Raw genomic sequence first — 24910 nt, forward strand, 5'->3', positions numbered from 1 at the left:
AAGGTGATCCTAAAAAAAAAAATCCTAATCAATAAATGAGTACAATAGAAATGCCATTCGCGATGAAACAAAGGCAAGAAGGGGAATAGAAACAGGAGTGTTTTCACAGCCGGCTGTTACCATGCCAGTCATGAAGCGAGAGTCCTGCACAGAGGGCAGAGTTGGCCCGGCTGCTGCCCCGAGGGTCACCCCGACTGGGCGAGGGAGGATCCGGAAGGACAAAAGAAATGAGAACAAAAAAAAGGAAAAGTGGGGGCACGGGAGGAAAGAAAACAGTGTTGCTAAGTAGAGCTAACTTCTCCAACTTAGGATGACTCACCCCGCAGGACTGTTTAGCTCATGTCTTCCCCTCCTCTGGGGCGGAAAACGGACACTTAAACATCGACACTTCACTTTCTACACAAGGCGTCAAGTGGGAATTAATAAATATAAAAACGGATGGCCCTGCACAGAAAGTGTCGCAAACACATTTGGCCAGTTTGTCCAACATGTATGAGTCTCTGCTCATTTCTATACTTGAAGGGGCTGTCGCAGCAGCTGGCTCGTTGGCACCCACACACTTGTGCGCAACGACACAGATGCCTTCTTATACAAGAGCTTATATAAGGATAGCGAATCCTTTCCAATAAGACTGCTCTTTTTTCACTTTGGGAGCACATAGGATCGAGTGGGACAGACGACTCTTCCGGAACACGAGCGCCGCCACCAACACTTCCATGTTCAAGACCACTCCTGGCAATGAGGATGGATGAAAAGACAAAGTACAGATGGCGAATGGCGGACTCCTCGGTTTCTGTGGTACTGCTCCCAAGATCACTATCTATCTATCTATCTATCTATCTATCTATCTATCTATCTATCTATCTATCTATCTATCTATCTATCGATCTATCAAACGAGCAAGCTATCTAGCTATATGTCTATCTATCTAAAATTAAATAATTTTGTGTTACAAGACTTTCTGAAATCATCCACTGATTTTCCATTCCAGTGAACCCCATAGAGGTCTGCGGGCCACTTTGGACCAGGCCACGGCGGGAAGCAGAGATGAAGGGAAAAGAAAGAAAGAAAAAAAACCTTTACACAATTTCCGGTGACTTTATTATCTGAGGCTGAAAAACATTTTACTTTGAAAAGTGACATCCATCTCTGACTGACTCTTGATACATGTCAAGATGCTAACTGTCTCAGTCGTGGAATGCTAATATTAAACCCAGAAGTTAGCAAAATGAGTAAAAAAACAACAAAAAAAAAACAGACTTATTTGGAAATGGGAAAAGTTCTCAACACAGGAGCCTATGCCCAAGAGGAAAATAACTGCATTTCCCAGACAATACCATGAGACCTGCTTGAAATATGGATTTATCGCGCCCGGTGATTCCCACGCATCAAACTCGCTTTGCACAGTATGCAGCGAGCGGCTCTCTAATGAGTCACTAAAGCCTTTAAAACTGATTTGTCAACAAATGCAAGTGCCTGTCAGAGTGTCATACTTGATGGCTAACCGGAGTGCTAAGTCTAAAAAGTCATTCAAATTGTTGAAAAAAACTCATTAATAAAGTGGATTTGTGTTTATTGTTGTCGCATTGAAACACTCTGTGTCATGTTCAACAACACCCGATTGTAGACTGAATAAGTCCAAATCTGAGTAAATTTGGCATTGTTTTTGTATTTTATGGAATTTGGTTGCCAAGAAAAAAAAAAGCTAGCTTCTCTGAGATTTTACCCTAAATGTACATGAGAGCTTGTTCTCTGTAGCGGCATCTTCTTTAAACGTGCCACAGAGGAGTCAAAAAGGAGTACGGGAGAGCTGCAACAGTTAACTGAAATGGTTAGATGGGATGTGTGCAAGGGTAAAAGGGTGAGGGAAAAAAAACAGTGGGGGTGAGGCAGAAAGAGCATGCAGCCTTTCGCCCTGTAGCTTCTCTTGCCTGCACTCAAAGTCTAAGGCAGTTAGCTCCTCTTTGATGTATCTATAATTAGTCCGTACGCAGTGTTTTGAAAACGAAATCAAATTGCAATGAAACACTCGAGCGCGCCACACAGGGGTTAACATGCTCCAGAGCATGGCGAGCGAGCGGGAGAAATTAACAGCGGGCCCTTTTGATAGGCTTGATCAGAAATGTATTTATTAACTGCAAAGGGGAGCAGTAATTAACCCGCAGACAGCTTGTTTTCTCTGGGTCTTCTCATGTGTCGAACAGTTCATCCCGCAAGGCTCTGCACACACACACACACACACACACACACACACACACACACACACACACACACACACACACACACACACACACACACACACACACACACACACACACACACACACACACTTCCCATCCCATCCCGCTGGACCAATTTCTCCTCAATTAAGTAGATACTGTATGTGTGTGCATGTGTGTTAGTGGGGCACTGATGTCGAATTGAAATACTATTTTCTCTAAATCTTATGTATTTGTGCTTGTGATCTTTCTGCACAGCAGGGCTTAAGCGCATTTGGCTAAAATGTCAAAGAGCTCGCAAGAGCTGCGACTTTGTATATGCGTTCCCAATTAGTTTCAGGTTGGAAGGCGCAAAGGATTCGTAACAATAACAGACAACAGAAGCCCGCCGGGTAAGGCCTCGAGGGAAACCCGGCGGTGGCATTTACCAACACTGTCACTTAAAATGAACAAAGGATATCTTTCAGCACTTTGTCTTCATGTTAGCATCACCATGCTGCATGATTCTGTATGCAATGTCTTTTTATACGCACATGCACTGTCCTACATGTACGTGATTTAACAGGGTTCTCGTTTGTCAAGGACGTTCCTTAAAAGAGTCCGGCGTGAACCGAGATGCTGAGTGAGTGGAAACACAAGGAAAGAAGGGTTCAAATCGGAAGAGCGGCGATTCGTCGTTACACAGTCGAAAAACCTGAGAGATTGGGATGCCGTCGCGGACAAAACACTGCATGAATATTTAGCAGCCAAATTAAAATGACAAAATACTCGGAAGAAAGAATACCAGTTCAATAGGTGAAGTAAAAAGATAAGGAATAAAATCTTTCTGAAAATACTAGTGGAACAAGTGACCGCCTTCAGTCCCCCGCTAGATGTATTCTGGTTGTAGCCTACCGCCGTGCCAAGAAAAGACTTGAGAAATGTCATCGATAAAGGGAGCGAAGCGCGGGGTCAATCCTTACTTACAGGGAACCGGAAGCAGTCGAGTCACCGAAACACAGTCATTGATCACACAAAGGCAATTGTGCTAACATTGTGCGAACCACAAAAACAGCTAGTTAGCTTAGCTTCCTATTTTTAAGATATGGAACTGTTTACTAGATGAAATGGTTGATGTTATTCAAGAACTTCCGACTGTTTGTTATTAACGAAAAAAAAATGAATATGTCTGTGTATACTTTTTATATCCATTCAGTTATTAGGTTTAAAAACTGAGAAAGGCAAAAGCTGAAGACATTAATTCATTGCTAAATTCATCACATAGCATCCTGTAGCATTCCCCACATACAATGAAAGTCTACCCCTTTCGATTATGATCTGCAGTGACATCACATGAAAAACGATCTGATTACCAAAGTTTATGATCTTATATCAGTGCCACGGAATCACTGCTAGCCTTTGATCTTCCTGATAACAATTCCAACATTTTAGAAACGATTCGTTTTGGGGTGAGAACGTTATAGCTCACTTATCCCAAAACACCAGTTCATTTCATTAAATATCATCAAAGACGTTGAGAAATGTGTACTATCATGACAGCATTTTGTTACCCCTTTGCTAACATAGACCAGAGAGTTAACCAAGAATGGTATAAAAATCCAGCACATTATTCCTACTCCAGGTGCATTTGCTGAGTTTAGAATAATAATTTAAAACACAGGAGAAAGTGACGACCAGCATCAAGAAAGAAGAATGACAAAATCATAAGTAAGCCATCCATCCAGTTTGCTATTTATCCTGTTCAGGTCATAGCAGGAGACGGAGCCTCTCACAGCTGACTTGTGAAACATGTCAGCCATGTTAAATGACGATATCCCTTTCACCCTCAACATCTTTCAACATACCAACTCTCCAGCCTGAGGAATCAGCATGTCAGTAACAGCCATCCTGACAGAATTTATTGGACGAAGTCAATTCTTTATCTCGTGGTTGAATGGAGCCCAAGGACAGGACAAAACAAATTGCTAATTGAACAAGTACTCTACTACGTGACTCCCTCAGGTGTCTGGAGTTGGTACCGCTATTAAGGTTATATTATACTCTTACTGTCCCGATTTAATTTGATTTTTTTTTTAAATAGGGTTAATTTATTTTTTTTCCCTATGATTCGAGTCCTGCCACTGAACTCCATCCTTCAACTACAGCAGATGTGTGCGCTAAAATGTGATAATGATCCTGCCATGCTGTGTACAAATGTGTGTACAACTGTACCTTTTGCAAAAGTGATTGTTTTGGGTCAAAAGCATGTGTTGCACTTTTAGCGGGAGATTAATAATATGAAGGAGGATCAAAAAGTAAAATAAAATACTGACCAGCTCGACAAAAGACAGCCCACCATAGCTGTGGGCCACGATGAAGACATGCTTGGCTGCAGCTTTGGCCACAAAGTGATCCCACACATACAGCACGTGTTCCTCAGAGGAACCGTTTTCCTGAAAAACACAAACAGACCTTTCAGTTTCGGGCTGTCGGAAAAGACACATCTTTCAACTTGTCTTACAAACTTGGATAGAGTCACATGAGCCCAACAACAATCGAAATGTTACGCGACAGTAAAAGGAAACAAAAGAGAAATAGAAAAGTGGTGGTAGGCTGAGGAGATATCTAGAAAGAGGCACTCTTTAGTCAATCAATAAGTCTTGCATATTGCAAATGCCCTAAATGTAAAACTCAATAAGCTCAGAGAGGTAACGTTTAAATCTTAATTTGTAACCGGTTGCTCAATCAATGGCCTATCTATACGCCAGTGGCGACCACACGGGAAGCCACTTGGGGAAGGTCAGAAGAAAAACAAAAGGACAGCACATACATGGAAAGTACATATGAAGAAATGAAACATGAATCATCAGACGCATAATAGCATACCCCGAAGAATGACTGCAGATATTTTACCTTGGCCCTATTATGGCCACCACAGACATTGTCACCATGTTTAATTAAAAAGAGATGTAAACACTTTTGCGGAGCTGCAAGGAACAATAGTAAAAGGAGACAATTGAAAAGGGCATCCATTAATGAACTTGTGACATTGATTTGAGACTTTGATTTCCTATCAAACTGTCTGCCTGGCAATAAAAATAAACAACACGTTCCTGCACAACACACAAAAGCAAGCACGCGTAACCGTAAATCACAGCAACACACTGGATCTAATGCATGACCCATCACTCCCACAGCCCCCAACAATGATCACACGCCATGCTCACCTTGCGTTTCAATCTGAAACACTCCCACAATTTTGCCATCTTCTCACGCCATCAATCAAACAGCTTCGCTTTCGACTTCCTGCATGTATGTGACGACGTGAGCGTGCTGTTTTGCTTTTCAATGCAAAATGATCCATTTGATTCGCAAGTTATGTCAACTCCACACAGGAAGGCCGGAACCGGAATCACTGTGATGAATGTGGAATCACCTCACACGCACTGTGAGGCGGACGTGCCAACCACCGTGCCGCCCCCTACTAATGACACTGCATCACAAAAGCCCATTAATTTCTCTATGAGAAAAAGGTCTTTTTTCAAGCGTGCAAAACTTTGTACGAATATTAGATGCTTTTTTTTTTGTGTGTTTGTCCGGAGGTGAATTAACCTGTCAGTGTGTTTGTGTTTGCCACTAGATTAGCATGAGGGGGCTATCGTGTCAGCACCCGCCTCGACTTGCAGGGTGTGATGCAAGAGCGGGCAATGACTGCTCCAGCTTGCCCTCCTGCCATCAGAACTACGAGTGTCAGGGTGTGTGTGTGTGTGTGTGTGTGTGTGTGTGTTGGTGGCTCGGGCGGGGTTGCAGGCAGAGACAGAGATGTCTGTCTGAAAGGCTGTGACATCAAAGTCTTTTGAAGCCTCGCCGCTTTCCCCTCCGCCATGTCGCCCTTCATCAGAGAGGCCCGTTTCATTAACTCCTTCCTTCTCTTCGAGATTCTGCCCCTTTTAGTCTTCCCCACCCCCTCTGTAATTGTGCCTGACACCAACCGCTACGGTTGTGTGGCAAATTCACGCGCGAGACACCTTGACTTTCAAAGATGCAGCCATTGTTCCTGTATTTATTTAAACTGTACATAAATGATATGAAAGCTTCATAATAGCAAGTGGAATGCCCCGCCTTAACGTGTAACACATATTTTCTGCCTTCGCCCTCAGCGGCGCACAACAGAGTGACTGACGACTACCTGGCATGGCAGTGTAGAGTGAATTATCTAAACAACATTTGCATATTGCAATTATTTCCTGGGATTAATTAGCTGCAGTGGAGCGCACCGCCCTGCGAGACCAGCCTCCTGTCACTAACTCGCGCACACACACACACACACACACACACACACACACATGCACACACATAAATAAGTTAAAATTTGTGTGGGCTTGCGCGTGTGCCAGGACTGTCAGAAAAGTGTCCCAACTGCACACCTGTTGCCAGCATCCTTCAGCCATGACTGTCGAGGGACAGTGAAGTGTGCTGTTTGTGTGTTCACAGAGTGCAGAGTAATCCATACTGTCCCCTCAGACGATATAAAATACAATTCTCCTCCCGAGATAGTCTTCACAACGGGCACTCTGCCGAACTAACATGAACGGCTATGACATAAAAAAAAATGAGATAAAGAAAACTCGGTACCCATTTTCAAAGTTAACAAGAGCAGTTCTAAACTCACTGGCCACGACATTAGGTACAACCGCACAAACTAAGACCTAAGTACTAAATCCCGCCTACATAGTTAACCTAAAATCCTTCACTTGTTTTTCATGAATTGTTTCCAATTTTTGAAACATAAGCTGTTTGATGAAACAATCAGGTCCCGGTAATTTAAATTAAATCCAAGAAACAGCTTGCGGCCCATGTTGAGGTCTCCAATACTGTTACAAATCCACAAAATGATGCGGATAAAATTGTCTGCAAACACAAAATCTGTTGCTGGTAGTTTGACTGATGACTATGAAATCAACATATCGCCAAATGTATCAATGTAAACAATATTTTCATCATGACGTGTCGACAAAAACCGCCAGCGAACCGACAGAGCAATCATTTGATTGTCGAATACGCACATTTCAGTTTGTGTTTCAAAGATCAGGCAGCTACCAAACAAACTGGATGGGCCTGTCTCGTGTGTTTTCCCACATTATGTGACCTTTCAGCGACTGGACTCTTTCCGGTTTTTAGCCAATAACAACCTGACCCAGCAACACGTGAAGGCAAAGTCGAATGCAGATGTGCTCACACACTCACACTTATCTTCAAAGGTAATTTGGTCCGGTACGTGCCCCGTGTTTACTCCTTGTAGATGAGAAGCAGTGACAAAAGAGAGGATAGAGAGAGACCAAGGTCTGCCACCGGAATAACAGCCCCCGATGCCAACACAAACCCGGTGCCTAACCAACACAGGAAACAATGAGCCTAACAACAACACACAACACTCTCTGACAAACAAGCACTTCAGACCTCCGTGCTACTCTTTCCACCTCCTCCTCTTCCGCCATCAAAACCAAACCGGACTAAAGGACATCTGGCGAGGAACAGATCTTGTGAAGCGAAAGCCTTGAGGACCGGAGTGAATGCAGAGGATCAGAGTTGGCCAAATTTGGTGCACTCAGAAAGTTTGCGGCGGGAGCCAGCGGTGTCAGGAAACAGAATTGTCCTTGCAAATAGCATGCTAACAATAAAATATGAAAAATAAAGAAAAATGTCATCCAATGTACTGGATTGGCGCTTTGGCCAATGCTACGTTAAGTCTTGCGGATAGAGCTACGCTAGCAATTCAAAATGCTAAACACAATATTGTACCGGGGAGTACCGTTCGATTCAGTTCAGTTCAGTGTGGTTCATCTGTGTTTCTGTTGCAAACCATACCAGAATATCTGACCTGAATTGCCCTCATTTTCAATGGATGGGCAGTTACTTGTACGTATGTGGCGGGTGGGGCTATCCACACGGAATTTTTACGTAAGTACTGCTGTCAAATCACAGTCGCACACATATTTATCTGAGTTGATATGCAAATGGGATCGGCATGGTGCGATCTCACCATTTTCGGCGCTCATGCAGTCATCACATTTCCACCGTTGCTCATCGTGGCGAGAAACGCAAGTTGGATTCGACTTTAGTGAGCCAAGACTTTATCTTGCTCAAAAGAATGTTCACCAGTGATATCAAAGTTCAAACAGTTCAAGCTAAAATCCATTCGTCTCCCATTTTAGTGCAATTAATTGCCACATTATCCGTTGAGATCAAAGAGACGGGTCAGTATCAGAATGAGACTGGATTTGATTCTGATGAAATTTGGCACTCCTGACCCCGCACACGGTAAGCTAATTAAGTACAAATAAGTTGAAGATCTGACTTTAACGATTAAAGATACACATTTTTCAGTTTTAATTTTGAGAACTGTTTTTCACACTGACTACATCTGCGGATCATACGAATGGAACGGTAACATCGCAGAACTGATTGCAACATGGCCATAGGGTACGCACAAGCAAAGCAAATAAATAAATAAAGGACAACCTCCTTGGATGGAACGAACTGGCCGTCCAAGTTTCCGCATGTTGCCTCCATTAGGCCACCTACGGAGAAAATCTACCAGAAGCAGAGGGGCCTCAAATGTTTTAATATGTCCTGATCAGCGCAAGGAATGAGTACATGATTACGTTCATCTCGCCCGATGATTAAACATGACATCAGTAAAGTCGTTAATTGCGTTTTTTGCCAAGAGCAAAGAGGTTATCAGTTGCCCGAGTTTGTAAGCGGGCGTGCGCGTCCACATGACTGGGCATGATTGCACGCTGACGCCACACCCAAAAAGGAAAATAACTGGACGCCATCTCAAAACTGCGTGGCACTGCTAGTCTGTTTTACTTTTTTCGAGTCTCACTTTTGTCCTTGTTTACTTCTTTAACTCGAAGGAAGACACATTGCGAGAGGATGGCTAGAAGCTGTCTGGGAGCCGGTGGCGCCGCGAGAGAGGAAGAAAGGAAGGTACGAGGCAAATTAGCAGTAGAGATAAGAAAATGATGGCGGCATTGTGGGTAATTAACAGGTATAGTAGCTGTGGCGAACTGGGAATATAATGATGTGTGAGGGGAGGGGGAATGTGGCAGACTAATAAGAAAAGGGAAAACTGTATGCAAGGGTGTGCGTGTAGGTGCGCTACTATTCTATATCTGACACTGTGTATAGAGGATGCTGTATGCAGTATAAGAGGAGGAAGAGTAAGTGAAAGGGGTGAGGAAGTGAAGGAAGGGTAAAAACTATAACGCACATGTCAAGTCACGAGCAGATTAGCGAGCACGGACTATACAATAAAACAACATGACCTTGACGGGGTCATTCTGCTCTGACAATATTTGCCAGGACATTGTTTCCAATCAATAACTCATTAACAAAGTACAAAGGAAGTTGCTGTGGGTTTGTGAGATTCTTTATTAGAAAAGAGGGGCTGTTGGCCAGAAAGGTCATCGCCGTGACATCTCGGTGAGCCTCGCGCCGCCGCTCGGGTTGTCGGGTGAAATTACCGCGAGCCATTAATTGACATCAGGCAAAGGAGAGAGGGCAGGCAGACATGGCGGTGTTTGTTCCAGGATGACCCTGAGGTGTGCGGTGTGCGATGTGTGTGTGTGTGTGTGTTTTTCCTTTTTCTTTTCCAGGTCAGCCTGTATCCACAACAGGAGTAAGCGTAGAGACAGAGAGAGCTCAGTGGGTGGGGGGCAGCCAGGGAGGCCAGGATGGATTTGTTTGATGGTTGACCTAACTAGAAGATTGGGAGCAGGGAAGTGAGACCAGCTACACAGTTTCTGCCTTGAGCGAACACACGCACGCGCACGTGCACACAGACGCACACGCACACACACACACACACACACACACAGGTAAGAACACAAATACTTAAGCCTCGTTTCCACCAAGCAGTATAATTTGTCTTCACTCAGTAAAGTACCCATTTTTCACAATCCCAACAGCAAAAGTTCTGAAGGGTACTGCCACTGCCGAAGGGGAAAAATAAATTTGCTTTGTTTTACCTGTATTAAAGTGGGTCGGGACTTGGTGATTGGGGAAAAAGCGGGTCCCAGGGTGAGGCCAGTTCAGAAACCCTGATCTAGTACGGCCTCATTAGAAGGCAGCATCCTAATTCTTGGGGGAGATGACGCGGGGATGCACTGTCGTCCCTTGGGTGAGGAGATATGATGCCTACTATACACATAGTTGATGTCGCAGTGCGAAACAGACGTCGGATCGGGCTTGACTGTTACAAATTGTACAGAGGAAAAGTGAACTGAATGAACCGCTTGGTGGAAAAGTGGCTTGAGATGGGGTTTTGTACAACCCGAAAAGAGCTCAAACAGTGGATAATTAAAGCGGACAAAAAAAAGGCGCTCCCTCGCAACACCGCGGCCGCCACTAAGCCTGATGCAGACAAACAAAGGTCAAAGCTGTGACTCGATAATCGCAGAAAAACACACAGCGGCTACACGGGATGGCATCCAGCCAATTTGTTCCTTCTAGCGAGGGGGCGAGCTGCCCTCGAGCCTTGGCCGTTGACCTTTCTTTTGACCGCTTCCAGAGGTTAATCAAGTCCCTACCTGTCCTTGGGTGTGCTGAGCCGTACCTCTTGGCATGATCTCCGGTCGAAGGTCAAACAAATCCTGTCTGTATAATTACTTTGGGGCAAAGGATTGGTGTACGGTCATGAAAGAGACGAGGATTAAAACATTATTCAGAATTTTGAAAAAAATTCCAAGATGTCCTGCAGCGGGGTGGCGATGGGGTGTCACATCATGTGGAACGCAATTACCAACGCGTTGGCATCTTTGCGTGAATGCACGAGGGAATTGTGAAGCGTGTCGTGAAGACGCCAAACAAGGAACAGGACATCGGTCTAACCTGCATCTGTGTGGGCATTGGCAGGTATTTCAAAGGAGGGAAATACCTCCAGAAGTCGTCCGTGTAACTGAAAGGGTATCCCACACATTATTTGCACGAGAAAGGAGGGCTGAGAAATGTTGAGCATAATTGATTTCAACCAAGACGTTTCGGAGAAAACTCACAGGAATTCATAATTTCTCGGGAATATAGTCAGATTATGCCTGATGTATAATTGAAAAGTCCTACGTTTGATGTTCCTCCACTCTCGATTATCTTGAAGCAGCACTGATGGCAAATATAGGAGAGGGAAAAAAAGAACACGGGCCTGCCTCAAACTGCCTTCAAATGTGATCGAATCGTGTCTGGCACATCTCTTAAAATGCGTGATGCTAAGAAAGATAATTATAACAAATTGCAAGGGAAATGCATTCTTTCATTTTAGTTTGACATTTTTATTTTATTTTATTTTTAAATCTACAAATTGTGTTTAAAGAAAGATGAAGCTGGTTTTTTTTGAGGGGGGGGGCGGGGGGTGGGGTCCCCTTTGCTCTTTTTCAACCCCTTCTACTTTTCCAGGGCCTGTTGGCCTAATCCCAGCCAGCCAGCCTTGGGTGAACTCTTTGGAAGCTTCTTAAGACCATGAATGTGCCTTTTGTTCCTGCCATTCCTCCGCTTGGCTGACAGAAAATAGCTAACTGGATTACTGCTAAAATTCAGAGTAAAGTGAACTCCCAAACTTCTCTATGGCATAGTGCGAAGAAAGCGCCCCCCTCCCCCACCCCACCCCTCACACTCCTCATCGGCATCCCACTTTCTATATCCTCCCATCCCTCCTTACTCCAGCAAACATCCCCCCTAAACATGGGCTGCTAGTGTGTGATCTGACTCAGGAGGAGAGAAGAGGGATTAGATAAGGTTGAGGAGTTGCAAACTATGGGCCTAAGGCGAAAGAGTAGGAATCTTAAAAGGGGTAAAAAACGTATTAATGGGTGTAAGGAAGCATATGAATCACTCGTCTTTATCAGCAGCGCGAGTGGCTCATTGAAGGTTAAAAAAAGGGGGATCCATTTTTGCCATTTTCTGATCGTACTTTTATACATCCCATGCAAAAGAGAGAAGCATTTATTTTTTTTGTCCCCCCATGCTGAAATGTACCCACTAAGGAGAGGAGGCGTTTATATCTGAGTGAGTGCGCCGTTGAATGGCTGTGTGCAGGTGGTCTTGGAGCTCAGCGGGAGTTAAGAGTGCGAGGTGCGGGGAACAAAAAGGTTTGTATGCGTGTGAATGCACGTGCCTCGAGTGGGTTCTGTTCAAAAAGATGAAAAAAGGGCGGCTAAAGAGGTTTGATTTGATCCACCACCCACCCGGACTAGCAGAGGTAAAAGAGGAGGCACACACGCACACACGCACACACACACACGCACACACTCATCAAAACTATTTTCCCTCCTTCAATCTTTTGTCTGCCCGTGTGTGTGTGTGTCTGTGTGTGTGCGTGTCTGTGTGTGTAACTGCATACATGTGACAGCTGACTCCAGGGCGGTCTGAGGCAGAGCAGTGGCGAGCGAAGCGGTGCAGAAGGGGCGTGTGTTTGGAAGAGGCAAGGTCAAACAAACTCGCATCTTGCTGACTTTGGGGTCAAAGATCAAAATTCAAGGGTCGCCAACCTGCTCAGTCCGTTAGCCAGATAGATCCCGAGTCCTGCAATCCCTGCATTTGGGGACAGGTACGGTTGGCCAGAAAATTGAAAACTCCTGTTCATCTTTTGAACCATTGATTGCGGTGCGTCATCTACTTGAAAATCAAGAATTTTGTCGTGTTACATTGCCGTGCAATTCGTTGTGGTTATTCTGAGAGGAGTATATGCCGAAATTAGTAAATGCGATGGGGTTAATCATACGGTGAACGGTGATATCTGACTTTGAGTCTTTACATTTTTGAATGGCAGGTGTCAACCGGCACACATAGCGGTCGGTGTCAGTGTCGCAGGCAAAATAAGAGCCAACGGGGAGAACTTTTCCAAATGGTGCAAAGATTTCTCAAACGCCTGAAACAAAATTTATCCTGACATCGCATCTATTCAGCGATGTAGTTTTACAGCTTCAGAATGATCGGGCGGCTGACTGCCAGTCACAAGAAGGAGTCATGCAATATCGACAAAGCTCCTTTTAAATCTGCGTTTTCTTGCAGTTTTGACTTCAGCGCACCGCGACAATTGGCGCTGGCCTCTCCAAGAGCAGTTTAGCGTTTGTGCCACCTCAAGCTTTAAACACAGTGTTATGCGGGGCGGGCACGTACATCCAAATGCCACGCACTCACGATGAGTTCAATCAAACACAACATGGCGTTTTAGGAAGGCATCCACAATATTTGGGGTTCTTTACTGTCAAGTTTGTTTGCCTCTTCCACTCACTCTTCCCATCACATCCCTTCAAACACACAGCGACACTCTGCCAAATTCGCCACAGCTCCATCAGAGCTAGCAAAGGTGCAAAAGCCTTTTTTACACCTGTAGACTCGAGCAGCATAGGCAATCTGCTGGAGTAAGGGAATATGCAATGTAAGACTCGTTATTTGGCGACTCACTAAAAGATGGTTATCTACCGTATTTTCACGACTATAAGGCGCCATTAAAAGTCTTAAATTTTCTCCAAAATGGACAGGACGCCTTATGATGCAGAGCGTCTTGTGTATGCGCTGAGTTCCAAAACCTGACTGACAGCCGACACGCTGTTTATATAGAGAAAAGGCGGAAGTGACTGTGGACAGGCATGCGGCAAAGAAGTCGGCCAATCAGTGAAGGGTGGGCGTGTATATATACATATATGGAGAGAAAGAGAGAGAAAAGGCAGACGTGAGTGACAGGCATGCGGGGAAGAAGTCCGCCAATGAGTGAAGGGTGGACGTGTAAGTGGACGCTAAAGGGACGCTACAAGCAGGTACCGACACCTGTATAGAGTGTGGCTATGTGCATTGTTGCAAAACAACTTCGGTTTTGGTTTCTAAGAACCCCCGAAAATAAATTCTACAAAGAGACACGCCTACGAAGCTCAGTTCAAACTTCAAGCCATCGGTTATGCTTTTGGCATGCGTGCCCATCTCACAGCAGCGGTGAAAAACCAAGTCAAGCAAATGAACTCTGAGCTTGCCGTTATTCCCGGAGGCTTGACTAAAGAACTCCAACCGCTGGACATCGGCATCAACCGGGCGTTCAAAGTAAAGTTGCGAACGGCATGGGAACAATGAATGATCGATGGCAAACACAACTTTACAAAGAGTGAGAGGCAGCGCCGGGCGAGTTACGCCACAATTTGCGAATGGATTGTGGCTGCTTGGACGAACGTGTCTGCTTGCACTGTTGTTTGAGTTTTTGGCAAAGCCGGCATCATTTCTGTGGAGCCACATGGCAATGAGAGTGACTGACAACGAGAGGGAACACGGCGTTTTTGATGGATTACCGGTACTTGCACAATTGTTCAATTCTGATACAGAGGATGAGGACTTTGATGGATTTCTGGGTGATGATTGATCGAAAAACATGAGTACATTGTACAATGGCTAAATAAAATACAACGGAACTCAGTTTTGCTTCCGTTGCCTTTTTAAAAACGTGTTTTTAGCTTGTATCTGTATGTCTTGGCATGCTACCGTATGCTTCAAGCTAACGTGTTTTTAGCGTGCGCGCATGAATGCCGTATGTTTAAGCTGGCGTATGTTTTACCACTTTAAAATTGCGCCCAATAATACAGTGCGTTTTGTCTATGTGTAAAATACAGAAATAGCACCCATTAATGAGACTGCGCCCAACCATACGGTGCGCCGAATGGTCGTGAAAATACGGTAAGTAGATTGCACACACATACAATCTGTCAAAGTGAAAAGCCAGCCGCGATTTGGGATCTTATCAAAGTTTAGAGCCGAAAGGTTCGAGAGTTCCAGTCACGCCTCTCTAATTGTCTTTGGTGTGAAAATGTATTCTGTCTACTTACATCACACATGACAGGCAAAATCACTCTTCTATTGCTGGATTTCACACAAAAAGTCACCGTCATTTAACATTTTTGGCACAGCTGGAATGTTTTTGTCACAAGATGAATTATCAATTTAAATTGAAATAAAATGCCGAAATGAATTGAATGCTGAGCGCGTGGAGAGTGTTGCTGCAGGCAGTTCCATTTTTTTTCTTCTGAAAAATACTAATTTGCAACTGAGATATATTATCTTCTAATAGCACAGATTCCCACGTCATTCTCGTTTGAGCTGTGAAAATACGCATCATATGACAGCGCAAGTGATGACTTAAGGACTTTTCATGTACGGAACCCCAGCTCAAGAGAGTGTGTTGCTAACATTTAAATCGAACCGTGACCTTGTTACTAAATTACAGCCGTTAAAAAAAACAAAAAAAAAACAAGGTTGTCTGGGTCTTTATGAGCCGGTAAATCATAATTTTGGCCGTGGTAAAACAAAAGCGGTCTTGAACAATATTGCTTTATTTCACTCCAGTCTGGCCTCAATTATTCTGCACAATGGAAATACATTCATTAAAAGGGTAACTTCTTTTGTCGGACCGCAGGGTGCTCCGCACACGGGTGCGTACGCACATCTGTTACGGCGTGTGTTTGGACGCACATCGGTGTCACACAAGATCGGTGTCACATAAGAATTTTGCAGCGCCTTTGCGGTGCATGCGTGTGTTGGAGAGATAATAATCCCAGTGGTCAACAAAGACTGACCAGTCTGCCATCATCACGAAGAGGACGATAGCGAGAGGGAAAGAGGGAGGGAAGAAAAAAAAAAAGAGGGCGAGAGGGAGGTAGCCATGTGGTTAACACTTGGTCAGTGAGAGGCGACTGGAGCCCGGCCAAGCTCTTCACACACAGGCTGACCACACAAGAGCCTCTCTTTCTCCTTCGGCTTCTCATCCTCCTTTCCTCCCGAGTTACTTCACATTTCCTCCCTTGCCTTTTCCGATGGACACCTCCCACTCCCCCGCTGTCCTTTGTCCCTTCCGGAGTTCCTCCCCGCCGATTTTCCCCACCTTCCTTCCGCGAACCCCAAACCATCAGCTATCATCTAAGTGCGGGATGCACATCGAACCCTCGTCTTCCTGCCACCATGTCATTCCAAGCACTCCTCGCCCTCCCTCCTGTTTATATGGAAAGAAAAGAAAAAAAAACAACATACCCGTATGGGGATCCGCTCTGTCTCCGTCTCCTTCTGTGGGTTGCGGTACTTCTCGTAAAATTCTCTCCTCTTCTTGCCCTCCTTGTCATCTTTTCGCTCCTTCTTTTCGGCCGGTTCGCCCGAGGGTTTGGTCGTAGGGGGCTGAGTGGAGGACTTGGACGATTTCTCCACCTCCAGGTAGTTCTCATTTGGGTTGAGTATGATCACGCTATAGCCCTCCTAAAACAGAGAGGAGAATATTTACGTTAATTCCACAGCTTTAAGAGCACCGATCATGTTTTTTTGTACCCCCTCAGTTTTGGTTTGAGGTCCATTTTATTTTTAAATTTTTTTTGGTCTTAGTTTATGAATCCCGGTCACATGATGATGTGCAGGACATAAAGACAACTGATCTGCATTTTCTCTGAAAATTCAAACTGATTCTTCATGCCAAATGAACATACTTTAAAATGGAAATGCAATAAAAATTAAATCGTAAATAATTACTTCACTATTTTTAAAGTTCCACGTCAAGAGTGACAAAAATATAACGTAAGAAATGGTCAAATGAAAAGGAATTATTTCAGGAGAACAAAAAAAAAAATCGCACAATTTAATATTGTCGTAAAAGGGTTTTTCAAAAAGATTTTTTTCACCGGAAATGTAGAGGTTGTTTTTATGAAAGAAAAAAAAGCCTAATGATCCCAAAGTCAAGACAACAACAAACGTTTCTCTCATACACAAACATTCAAGAGCAGACTTACATTTTTGGCAAACTGTAAATAAACTTCAAATCACAGAAAGAAATAGCTGCACAATTGGAATTCCACAACAGCGGTTTGAGTCAGTGGACGGCACTTAGTGACTCCAAAGGCCACATGCCACTTAATATCAAACTCAATCGATCCCGGCATCACTCAGCAGCCCGAGACTTTGCGCTGCTCCAACCGCATACATATCGACGTGCGACTTTTTGCCCGACAATGTCTCCAAAATAAACCATACACGAAAACGCGAAAATGGGAAATTAAGTAAGAGGAAAAAGGGGGTCTTTTCTTTCTTTCTTTTTTTTTTCTATGTGACTTCTTCAACTTTGCTAACATTTTTAATTAACTGTGTTTATTGTTCCGAGCACTCTGAGATTACAGCAGGAAATAGATCTTATTTCACATTGGACGTTCACACACACAACTGCTATTGTTGAATACACATACAACCCCCACCAGACTCAACTGGACAGACAGGCAGACACACACACACACACACACACACACACACACACACGCACGCACGCACGCACGCACGCACGCACGCACACACACACATAGTTTAGACACTAACAACAAATTCCGAGGAGTATGGGAGACACAAAAATACCTCTCGGGGGATGTGAGAGGAAATTAGGAGCGGTGGCATCGCTCAGCTTCCTCACTGCCTTCTCAAAGCATCACACACATCTTCTCTCCCTTAATAAGTGTTAACGCAGTGTGCGTGTCCTCCGTGTGTGAGTGTGTGTGTGTGTGTGTGTGTGTGTGTGTCTCTTCTGTGCCCGGCGCCATCAAACCTGCCACACACCCTTTTCCCTTCGCACCTGCCGTCTGTTGACAGCAGCACAATGACACATTCCTACTTATGCATATTATGAAATTAGACAGATTCTCACTCCTTTTCAAAACTCGTGTATCTTTTACCGGACCCTATTACTACATTTTCGTGAAGACATGATCACATTCATTGAATGGCTTTTATAGTGGATTAGGATTAGAATTTTGACGTGATTTAAATTGCAGCACGTTCATTTGAGCTTTCAGGAATGATTGAGGAAATACTGGGCTGTATAATGGTTAAAATCGGTTCAACGTGGAAATAAGTCAAATGATTTAGTGAGTGATTTTCACTCAGGTATATTTTCATCAATGTTGTCATTCATTTTGAGTCAAGTGAGGCTGCGGTGATCATAGAGCAGGATCTATTAGAGGGGATTACGTTTGGGCCAGCGACATTTTCACATTTTCACACAGACACCATTGAAGACACCCGAGCACGCTTTGTCGACAGATGGATGACCAGATGAAACACGGGACCCGGCTTGAGCACGGGGAAGGAGAGACAGAGACGTGCAGCTGAACTGGATCCACAGCAGCTCGGTGGCACTGCCCACTGGTGGCAGCATGACAATATAGCCGATGTCCAGTTCAGAAGGCAACGGTGAAGACGAAGACTACATATAACAAATGAGTAAAATATCGAGCATGACAATTTCGCATGATTTTTGCATGGACGTGGACAAGTTATTTACTTTGGGGTCTTAACTGAAAATGCTTTTTTTTGGGGGGGGGGGGGGTTGGTAAATATATAATAGGAAGTGATGAAGAAAAAAAAATGATTTTTTGTGGAATGTGTTGCAGACGTGGGGGTTCGTGCATTTGGACTGACACTCATAGACAGCCCAGATTTGACAGTATTTCGTGCTCGAATTTTGCGCAAGTTGTCACATTCATCATGCATCATGGCACGGAGGCATACACACTGTGACTTTTTTTTTTTTAACCATCCAATTCAATTAATAGAATATAGAAACGTAATTTGCAGGCTTTTTCACAATCTGAATTTTGGAGCCAATCACCAATCAGCAAGTTAAAAACAAAACGATCTGATCAGAAGACGGACAAATCTACCCAGTCTATGGAAACCAATTATTATTTATTTAGTCTACAGTCGACCACCGCTTTTCACAGGGGATCGGGACCGGGCTGGCCCGCGAATAACCAAAATTTGTGAATAATTGATGACCATGGAAATGCAGTGGGGGTTTAAAAAAATAATGACAATGAAACCCTAACAATTCTTCTAAAACGCTCAGAAACATTCAATATGTGGAAAAGCCGACACACCAGCCGACCCCTGAAATCATCCGACCGACGACGCCATTGCTCCATCGGCAAACGATGACATTACAACCAAATCACCGATCATCATCTGCCAATTCAATCAAGCCGATCAGACACTTGTACAATAAGAATTCATTGGATTTGGAAATGAGGGCAGAATCGTATAAACGAGAGGAGCAGACGTGTCAGTGTTGACAGAGGGACAGACATCCAACACCATCCAATCTCTCTGTTCCCATATTTCGCTAAGCCTGGTTTTCCCAGGGCAAAAGTTAATGGTCCAACCACACAGCCCCACGTTGTTCACTGGCTAACCCCGAGTGGCCTACAAGCAGGGTGAGCCTTCAGTTCCCTCAACCTCTGTCGTCACTCATCAATAACCCTTCCCGCCCTTCAGCATTCTGATGCTAACCTCGAGTGGGCCGAGGAGCTTGTCGCTTACGCCTAATGCCAACACTCGGTCCCGGCCTATAGCCTTTGCTTTGGATGGACGACCACACCTAAGTGAACTAATACTCACCCGCTCAGTTGTGCAACCACCCAGAAGGACATCGCTGTAAAGGCAGCCCGTGTTGTTGGCGCCTGGAGGGCTGGCGCCGCCATGTTCGCTTTATGTGTTCGAGACCATGATTAAATGACACTGAGATGTTTACGTTGATGTCGGTCGGGTCTGCTAGCCGCGTCTTGTCTCACAGGCAAAAAGTGAGGCGAAAATTTACGATGATTGCAATTTTCACTTGCTTGTAAGTGGGAATAAAAACGTACAAAAAGAATTAAATAAAATAAGGCACACATTCCACACGACCCCCCCCCCCCCCCCCCTCCCCCAGAAGGCGGACAGTTCAATCCTTGTTTGGTGACAGTTAAATCCTCTGAAACTGTTCTAAAGTGAGGTCAGTCAGCCCTTTGTGTTTGGTGCTAACTGTTAAGTCTTACCCACCTTAACACAAAGTGTGTCTAAATCTGAGCTTTGTGTTGTGACGCGCTGTCACCGTCTGAATCTCAAACAAATGCGCGCCGCAAACCTCGGGTCACCCGGATTCTTATACGACTAAATCTCCCTCACACGCATTTTTAAACGTTTGGGGTCGCCTTGCCTTTGTGCTAAACACACACGGGCACTGTCCTAAAGAAAACACACCCACAGTCCTCTGGCGTTGGGTCAGTCTTGTCTTTTCTGCAGCAGTGTGCAGGCTGATCCTCTTCCCATGCCCTGTGGGTGCCCCGATGCCACCGCCACACTGAGTCCCTGCCCTGGGGCCAGCGGTCAAGAGGGTTACCCCGACCCCGCTTTGGGAGGGAACCCCGACCTCCATCACCCTGCACTGGACGCTCCTTAGCGCTCCTTTGTCGGCCTGTCCCGCATCAGATAGCAAAACAAAAGCTGCCGCTGCTACGGAAACCAGCTTATATCATCACCGGGGAGATTTTCCATCATCATGCCATTTTATGTCATTGGTAGTCTTTAAAATGAACCAAAAGAGGTGTGGGATTTTTTAAACTAATACCAGGTTGGAATCCTGGCTTTTTTCTCATATATACACACACACACACACACACACACACAAACACACACCTCACAGTACAGCAAAATGCTGTTTGGGATTATAAATAAAATGAGGCCATTTTAACTACAATATGGAGACCCTTACGGACTCCCTTTATGGTTCAATTGGATGCTTTTCACCCACTACAACCATGATGGCCACACATCATTATTTTCTCCTCTTGTTGAATTATTAGCTGTGTGTGTGTGTGTGTGTGTGTGTGTGTGTGTGTGTGTGTGTGTGTGTGTGTGTGTGTGTGTGTGTGTGTGTGCGGGCGTGCACACACGCAGGTCTCAGTGTGGCTGATGCCGCCGACACAAAGGCGATTAAAAAAAGATGCGCCACCACCCTTCTTTTAAGACAGCAGCACCTAGTTTTACGAATGGCGCTGAAAACGAAATGAAATGCGTCTAATATGCGGGAGTGGCGAGCGAGGCGGCCGGAGTGAGAGGGTGTTTCATCTGCGCTAGCGGAGCTTAGCGCAGCTTTGATGTGAGGGCTCTCATGCAGTGAGCCGGGGGCTTTGGGCGAGGGGGTGGGGGGGAAGGGCAGCACTTGACAGGTACAAAGCATGGCTGATAGATGTCACGGATGAGGACAGCGGACGGTGCGGTCGTGTGAATTTTTAGGCTAGCAGAATGGTCATGGTACAGAATGGGAGCCTTTTAATACATCCCAGCGCATGTGTCCATTTAAATTGCCCCTAACACTATTCTACTTTTGTCAAGGGGGGGGTCGTGTTTGGATCGGGGCAAGGGGCGCTCCCTTTTCTCGAACAGCTTTCACTTCCTTGATTCCGTAATACGCAGGGCCTGATTCGCTGCTGAGACTTGACTGACAATGGGGAAAGGGTCACTCAGTGTGGCATACCCAATAGGAGAAAGCGTAGGGGAGGGATCGAGACCTGAACGAGACCCATTGACTGACAAAAAGACAATTTGGGTGGGGGGGGGGGGGGGGGAGTCCAGAGGCTGGATTGACATATTCTGATGGCAATAACTTAAATAGGCAGGACAGTTAAATAGTACCAAAGAAGCTCAGAACCAATAAGTGCTTCATCAGCTTTTGCTCTGCTACAGGGCCACCCTGCTTTGTATGACCTTGACTGTCCACATGTTTTTTTTCTTTTTTCTTCCATCCAGTCAATGCCTCTCATTTCCACCCACCCCTCTCCTTTTTTAGCTGACATACCACACAGATCGCACAGTGCTGTCTCGTTTAGTCACGGCGCCCCCTTTTTCATGACAACGCAGCACCCCACTAACCCGAGACCCTTCTATGTTTCTCAAAGAACGCAGGGGCACCAGAGTACTTCACTGTACCGCAGGGGTGATGAGAAGACTTGTGGATCTTAGGGGGGGGATGTGAGAGGATATGAGATGGGACTGTCATCAGCCTGTCAGGACAAAATCCATCATCCTCTTGATAAACATGAATGCCCAGAGGGGGCCCGTCAAAGAGCACCTAAACTCTACTCAATATTATTATCTCCCAGTTTTACACAAAAAGGCAAAAAAATAAAAAATAAAAAATAAAAACCAAAAACCGCTGACAGGGGAAAGCACAAGGAGCTGATATTACAATAACCATACATGCTCAGCAGGAAAAATCTATATGCTTTCATAATTATACACTTTATTAGGAACAGCTGTATTGTTTAATCAGATATAATGGCATAAAAGCTCTCATTTCAAATGGCTTTTTCTGGTTTATTTTCACGTCTTCATACGTTAGCTTGACGAAGAAAGAAAACAAAACCCCCTTATTCATCACTTTAGTGTTTTAATTCATTTGTATGTTACAAACCTTAAAATGTTACTCAAAAACAAATAACACGCTCTTTTCGGCCCCACTCCCGACGACCAATCACAGCTTGCCTGTTTTCTGAGTTTGGACATGTGACATGTGCAAGCCGAGCCGTGATTGGTCGCTACCTGAGCTCCAAAGTACTGTGATGTCATTGTCAGGTAAGAGCAAGTGACAAAATGGCCGTCCCCTGAGCTGGCGCAAGACGGGCGGATTTTGCTGCTTAATTACTATTCCAAAAATATCATAGCATTTATAATGTTACAATATTAATCAGAATACCGCGTTGAGACTCTTAAGAGCGCATAAAGAAAATGTTTGACTTGTCTTTCCCTTTAAAATATTCCCTATCCAGTTAATGGAGCTTTTACGATAACAACAGTTTGACGCGGAACACGTGTTTCTAAATGTGGGCATATAAACAGACACCAAAAAGAAAAAATAGGGTTCTTCATCATTCAGAGTGCATCTTAGTAGACGCCGACAACACATTCCACTGAGTCACATTGGATCACAATTTAAGAAGAAGCCATTCTTGACACATGCTGAGATCTCAAGTATATGTCAAACTGGACTTGTACAAGCAAAACCATCTCAATAAAATAGCGCCTTCTCGTCATCCGTTTTCCACGCTACTTATCCTTTTTAGAGTGTTTCGTCTGTCCTCTAATTTTGCACCTCCTACATTTAGCCCCGGTTTAATGATGTTTCAATTCAAGTTCAAAGGATACAGTCATTGTTTGCGCTCACATGAAACTTAATAAGAAAGGGCGATAATGATGAACTTTCTCTTGATCTTAATGAGCACAAATAGTTTAGGTTAGAATTAGACGCGAACCGTCGAGTAGCTTGTGCGGGTAATAAGACGCGGGGTTTTTTAACCTTGGCACGGATGTCTGGGCTCATTTAGAAATTGTTTATATGTGGAGCTGAATATTTATAAACGAGTTCAAAGTGGAACAGTGGGGTGGAGGAAGTGAAGAGAATAGCACAGCTTCTGATCCCCGATGCATCAGCTTCTTTTCATGCGCGCATTTACATTTCTGTCTTTCGGTTTGCCGTCTCGCTACAGCCGACCTTTCTATTTTCAGCACCTTTGTGAAAGGAAACAGAAGTTGAAATGACACGCACAAAAACGTACTCCAGTACCTCGCTCGTGACGAGCGCCTCGGCCGGTTTGGGTTTTTCTTTTCCTCGCAAGCGACTGCGAGGACACAAGGAAGAAGAGAAGAACACCCGCATGGACACAGCACACCCGCACAATATACGCTGGCACGGACAAAATTGTGGTGCCTGCTTCATCTGCTCTCAGCGCCATGCATTGGGGAGACGCAGACTCAGGGGGAGGGGGGCGGCTGCGAGGCTTGTGGGGGTGGATGTAGCATTAATCACCGTCCAGGTGGAAATTGTCAGAGCTATCGATTGTGCAAGTAAATGTTACCAGAGTCATTTGTCAACTTTTTTTTTGCTTGTCTTTAGCAAAGATACAACAGTGAATGTAAACTCACAACACTGAAGTTTAGAGATTCAGTTTTACCAAGTAAAACAGTCTCCATTGTCAATTTAACAAATCGTTGGCCTAAGTCAATGTTTTCATGTGTTTGGAAACCAAGAAAAACAAGTGTCCAGTTGCCCGGATTCAACCTTGATGGATTATGACCGGGAGGACTGACAATCTACACCGACCAATATTTTTTGATTTTTTTTTTTCATAATAGGTGTTACTACATTCAGACTGGTTTGTTAAATTTAGTTAGTTTAAAATAGATACTGTATAATAGCATGTTTGTTAATTTTTATTATGGGTTGTTTTTTTTTTGTAAATGCTTAGTTTCAACGGAATTTTAAACAATTTAGTATTAGTTTTTTTAAAATCTGCAATCCCCAATTGGCTGGTTGAATTTGCGTCTTTTCATTAAGTAACATCGAATGAAATACATTTAAAATCAACCCCAACAGCTCATGTATGAAATTCACTGACAAAGACGAAAAATAACAATATTTTCGCTACCATTAAAATTTGTTTTAGCTAGTTTCATAAACATTACATTTTGTTTCAGTTGGTTCACGATTTTCACTCACGTTTTTCTTTTATTTCGGGAGAGAAAATGTTTTTTTCCCCCACCAGAATTTTAGTTGTAGGTTTTTTATTTTTTATTTTTTGGAAAGCACAATGGCATTTTTAAGTAATATCGCAACAGGAAGCTAGTAATGACCGGATACAACTATGCCATTAAGCTAGCAAAATGACATACGTTTTCCTTATAGGGTCCAATAGAAACATAATTTTGAGCTATATCAAAAGTTCTTTCTTTGAGAAAAATAATATTTAATGGCAGGATAAGGGTGATAGAAGGCGAAAGGAAGGATGGATAGCTCGTGCAATTCTTAAAGACAGCGCGACCACAATATTAGCCATACTGTA

The 24910-nt window shown here is 44.3% G+C and overlaps 1 protein-coding gene across 4 annotated transcripts in view; it reads right to left on the reverse strand.

The window, feature by feature from the left end:
• The window catches only part of arb2a (ARB2 cotranscriptional regulator A), a 166814-nt gene that overhangs the window by 96533 nt on the left and 45371 nt on the right, over positions 1-24910 (reverse strand). For all 4 annotated transcript variants that reach the window (XM_086110726.1, XM_086110724.1, XM_086110725.1 and 1 more), the window contains exons 7-8: positions 16263-16481; positions 4532-4651 (exon numbers count right to left, since the gene is read on the reverse strand). In XM_086110726.1, the coding sequence (XP_085966852.1) occupies positions 4532-4651; positions 16263-16481 (339 nt within the window). The remainder of the gene's footprint in view (positions 1-4531; positions 4652-16262; positions 16482-24910) is intronic.

Source organism: Hippocampus guttulatus, chromosome 5 (assembly GCF_054856545.1).
Source record: "Hippocampus guttulatus isolate MCC_2025c chromosome 5, RoL_Hgut_1.0, whole genome shotgun sequence".
NCBI classification, from domain to species: Eukaryota; Metazoa; Chordata; class Actinopteri; order Syngnathiformes; family Syngnathidae; genus Hippocampus; species Hippocampus guttulatus.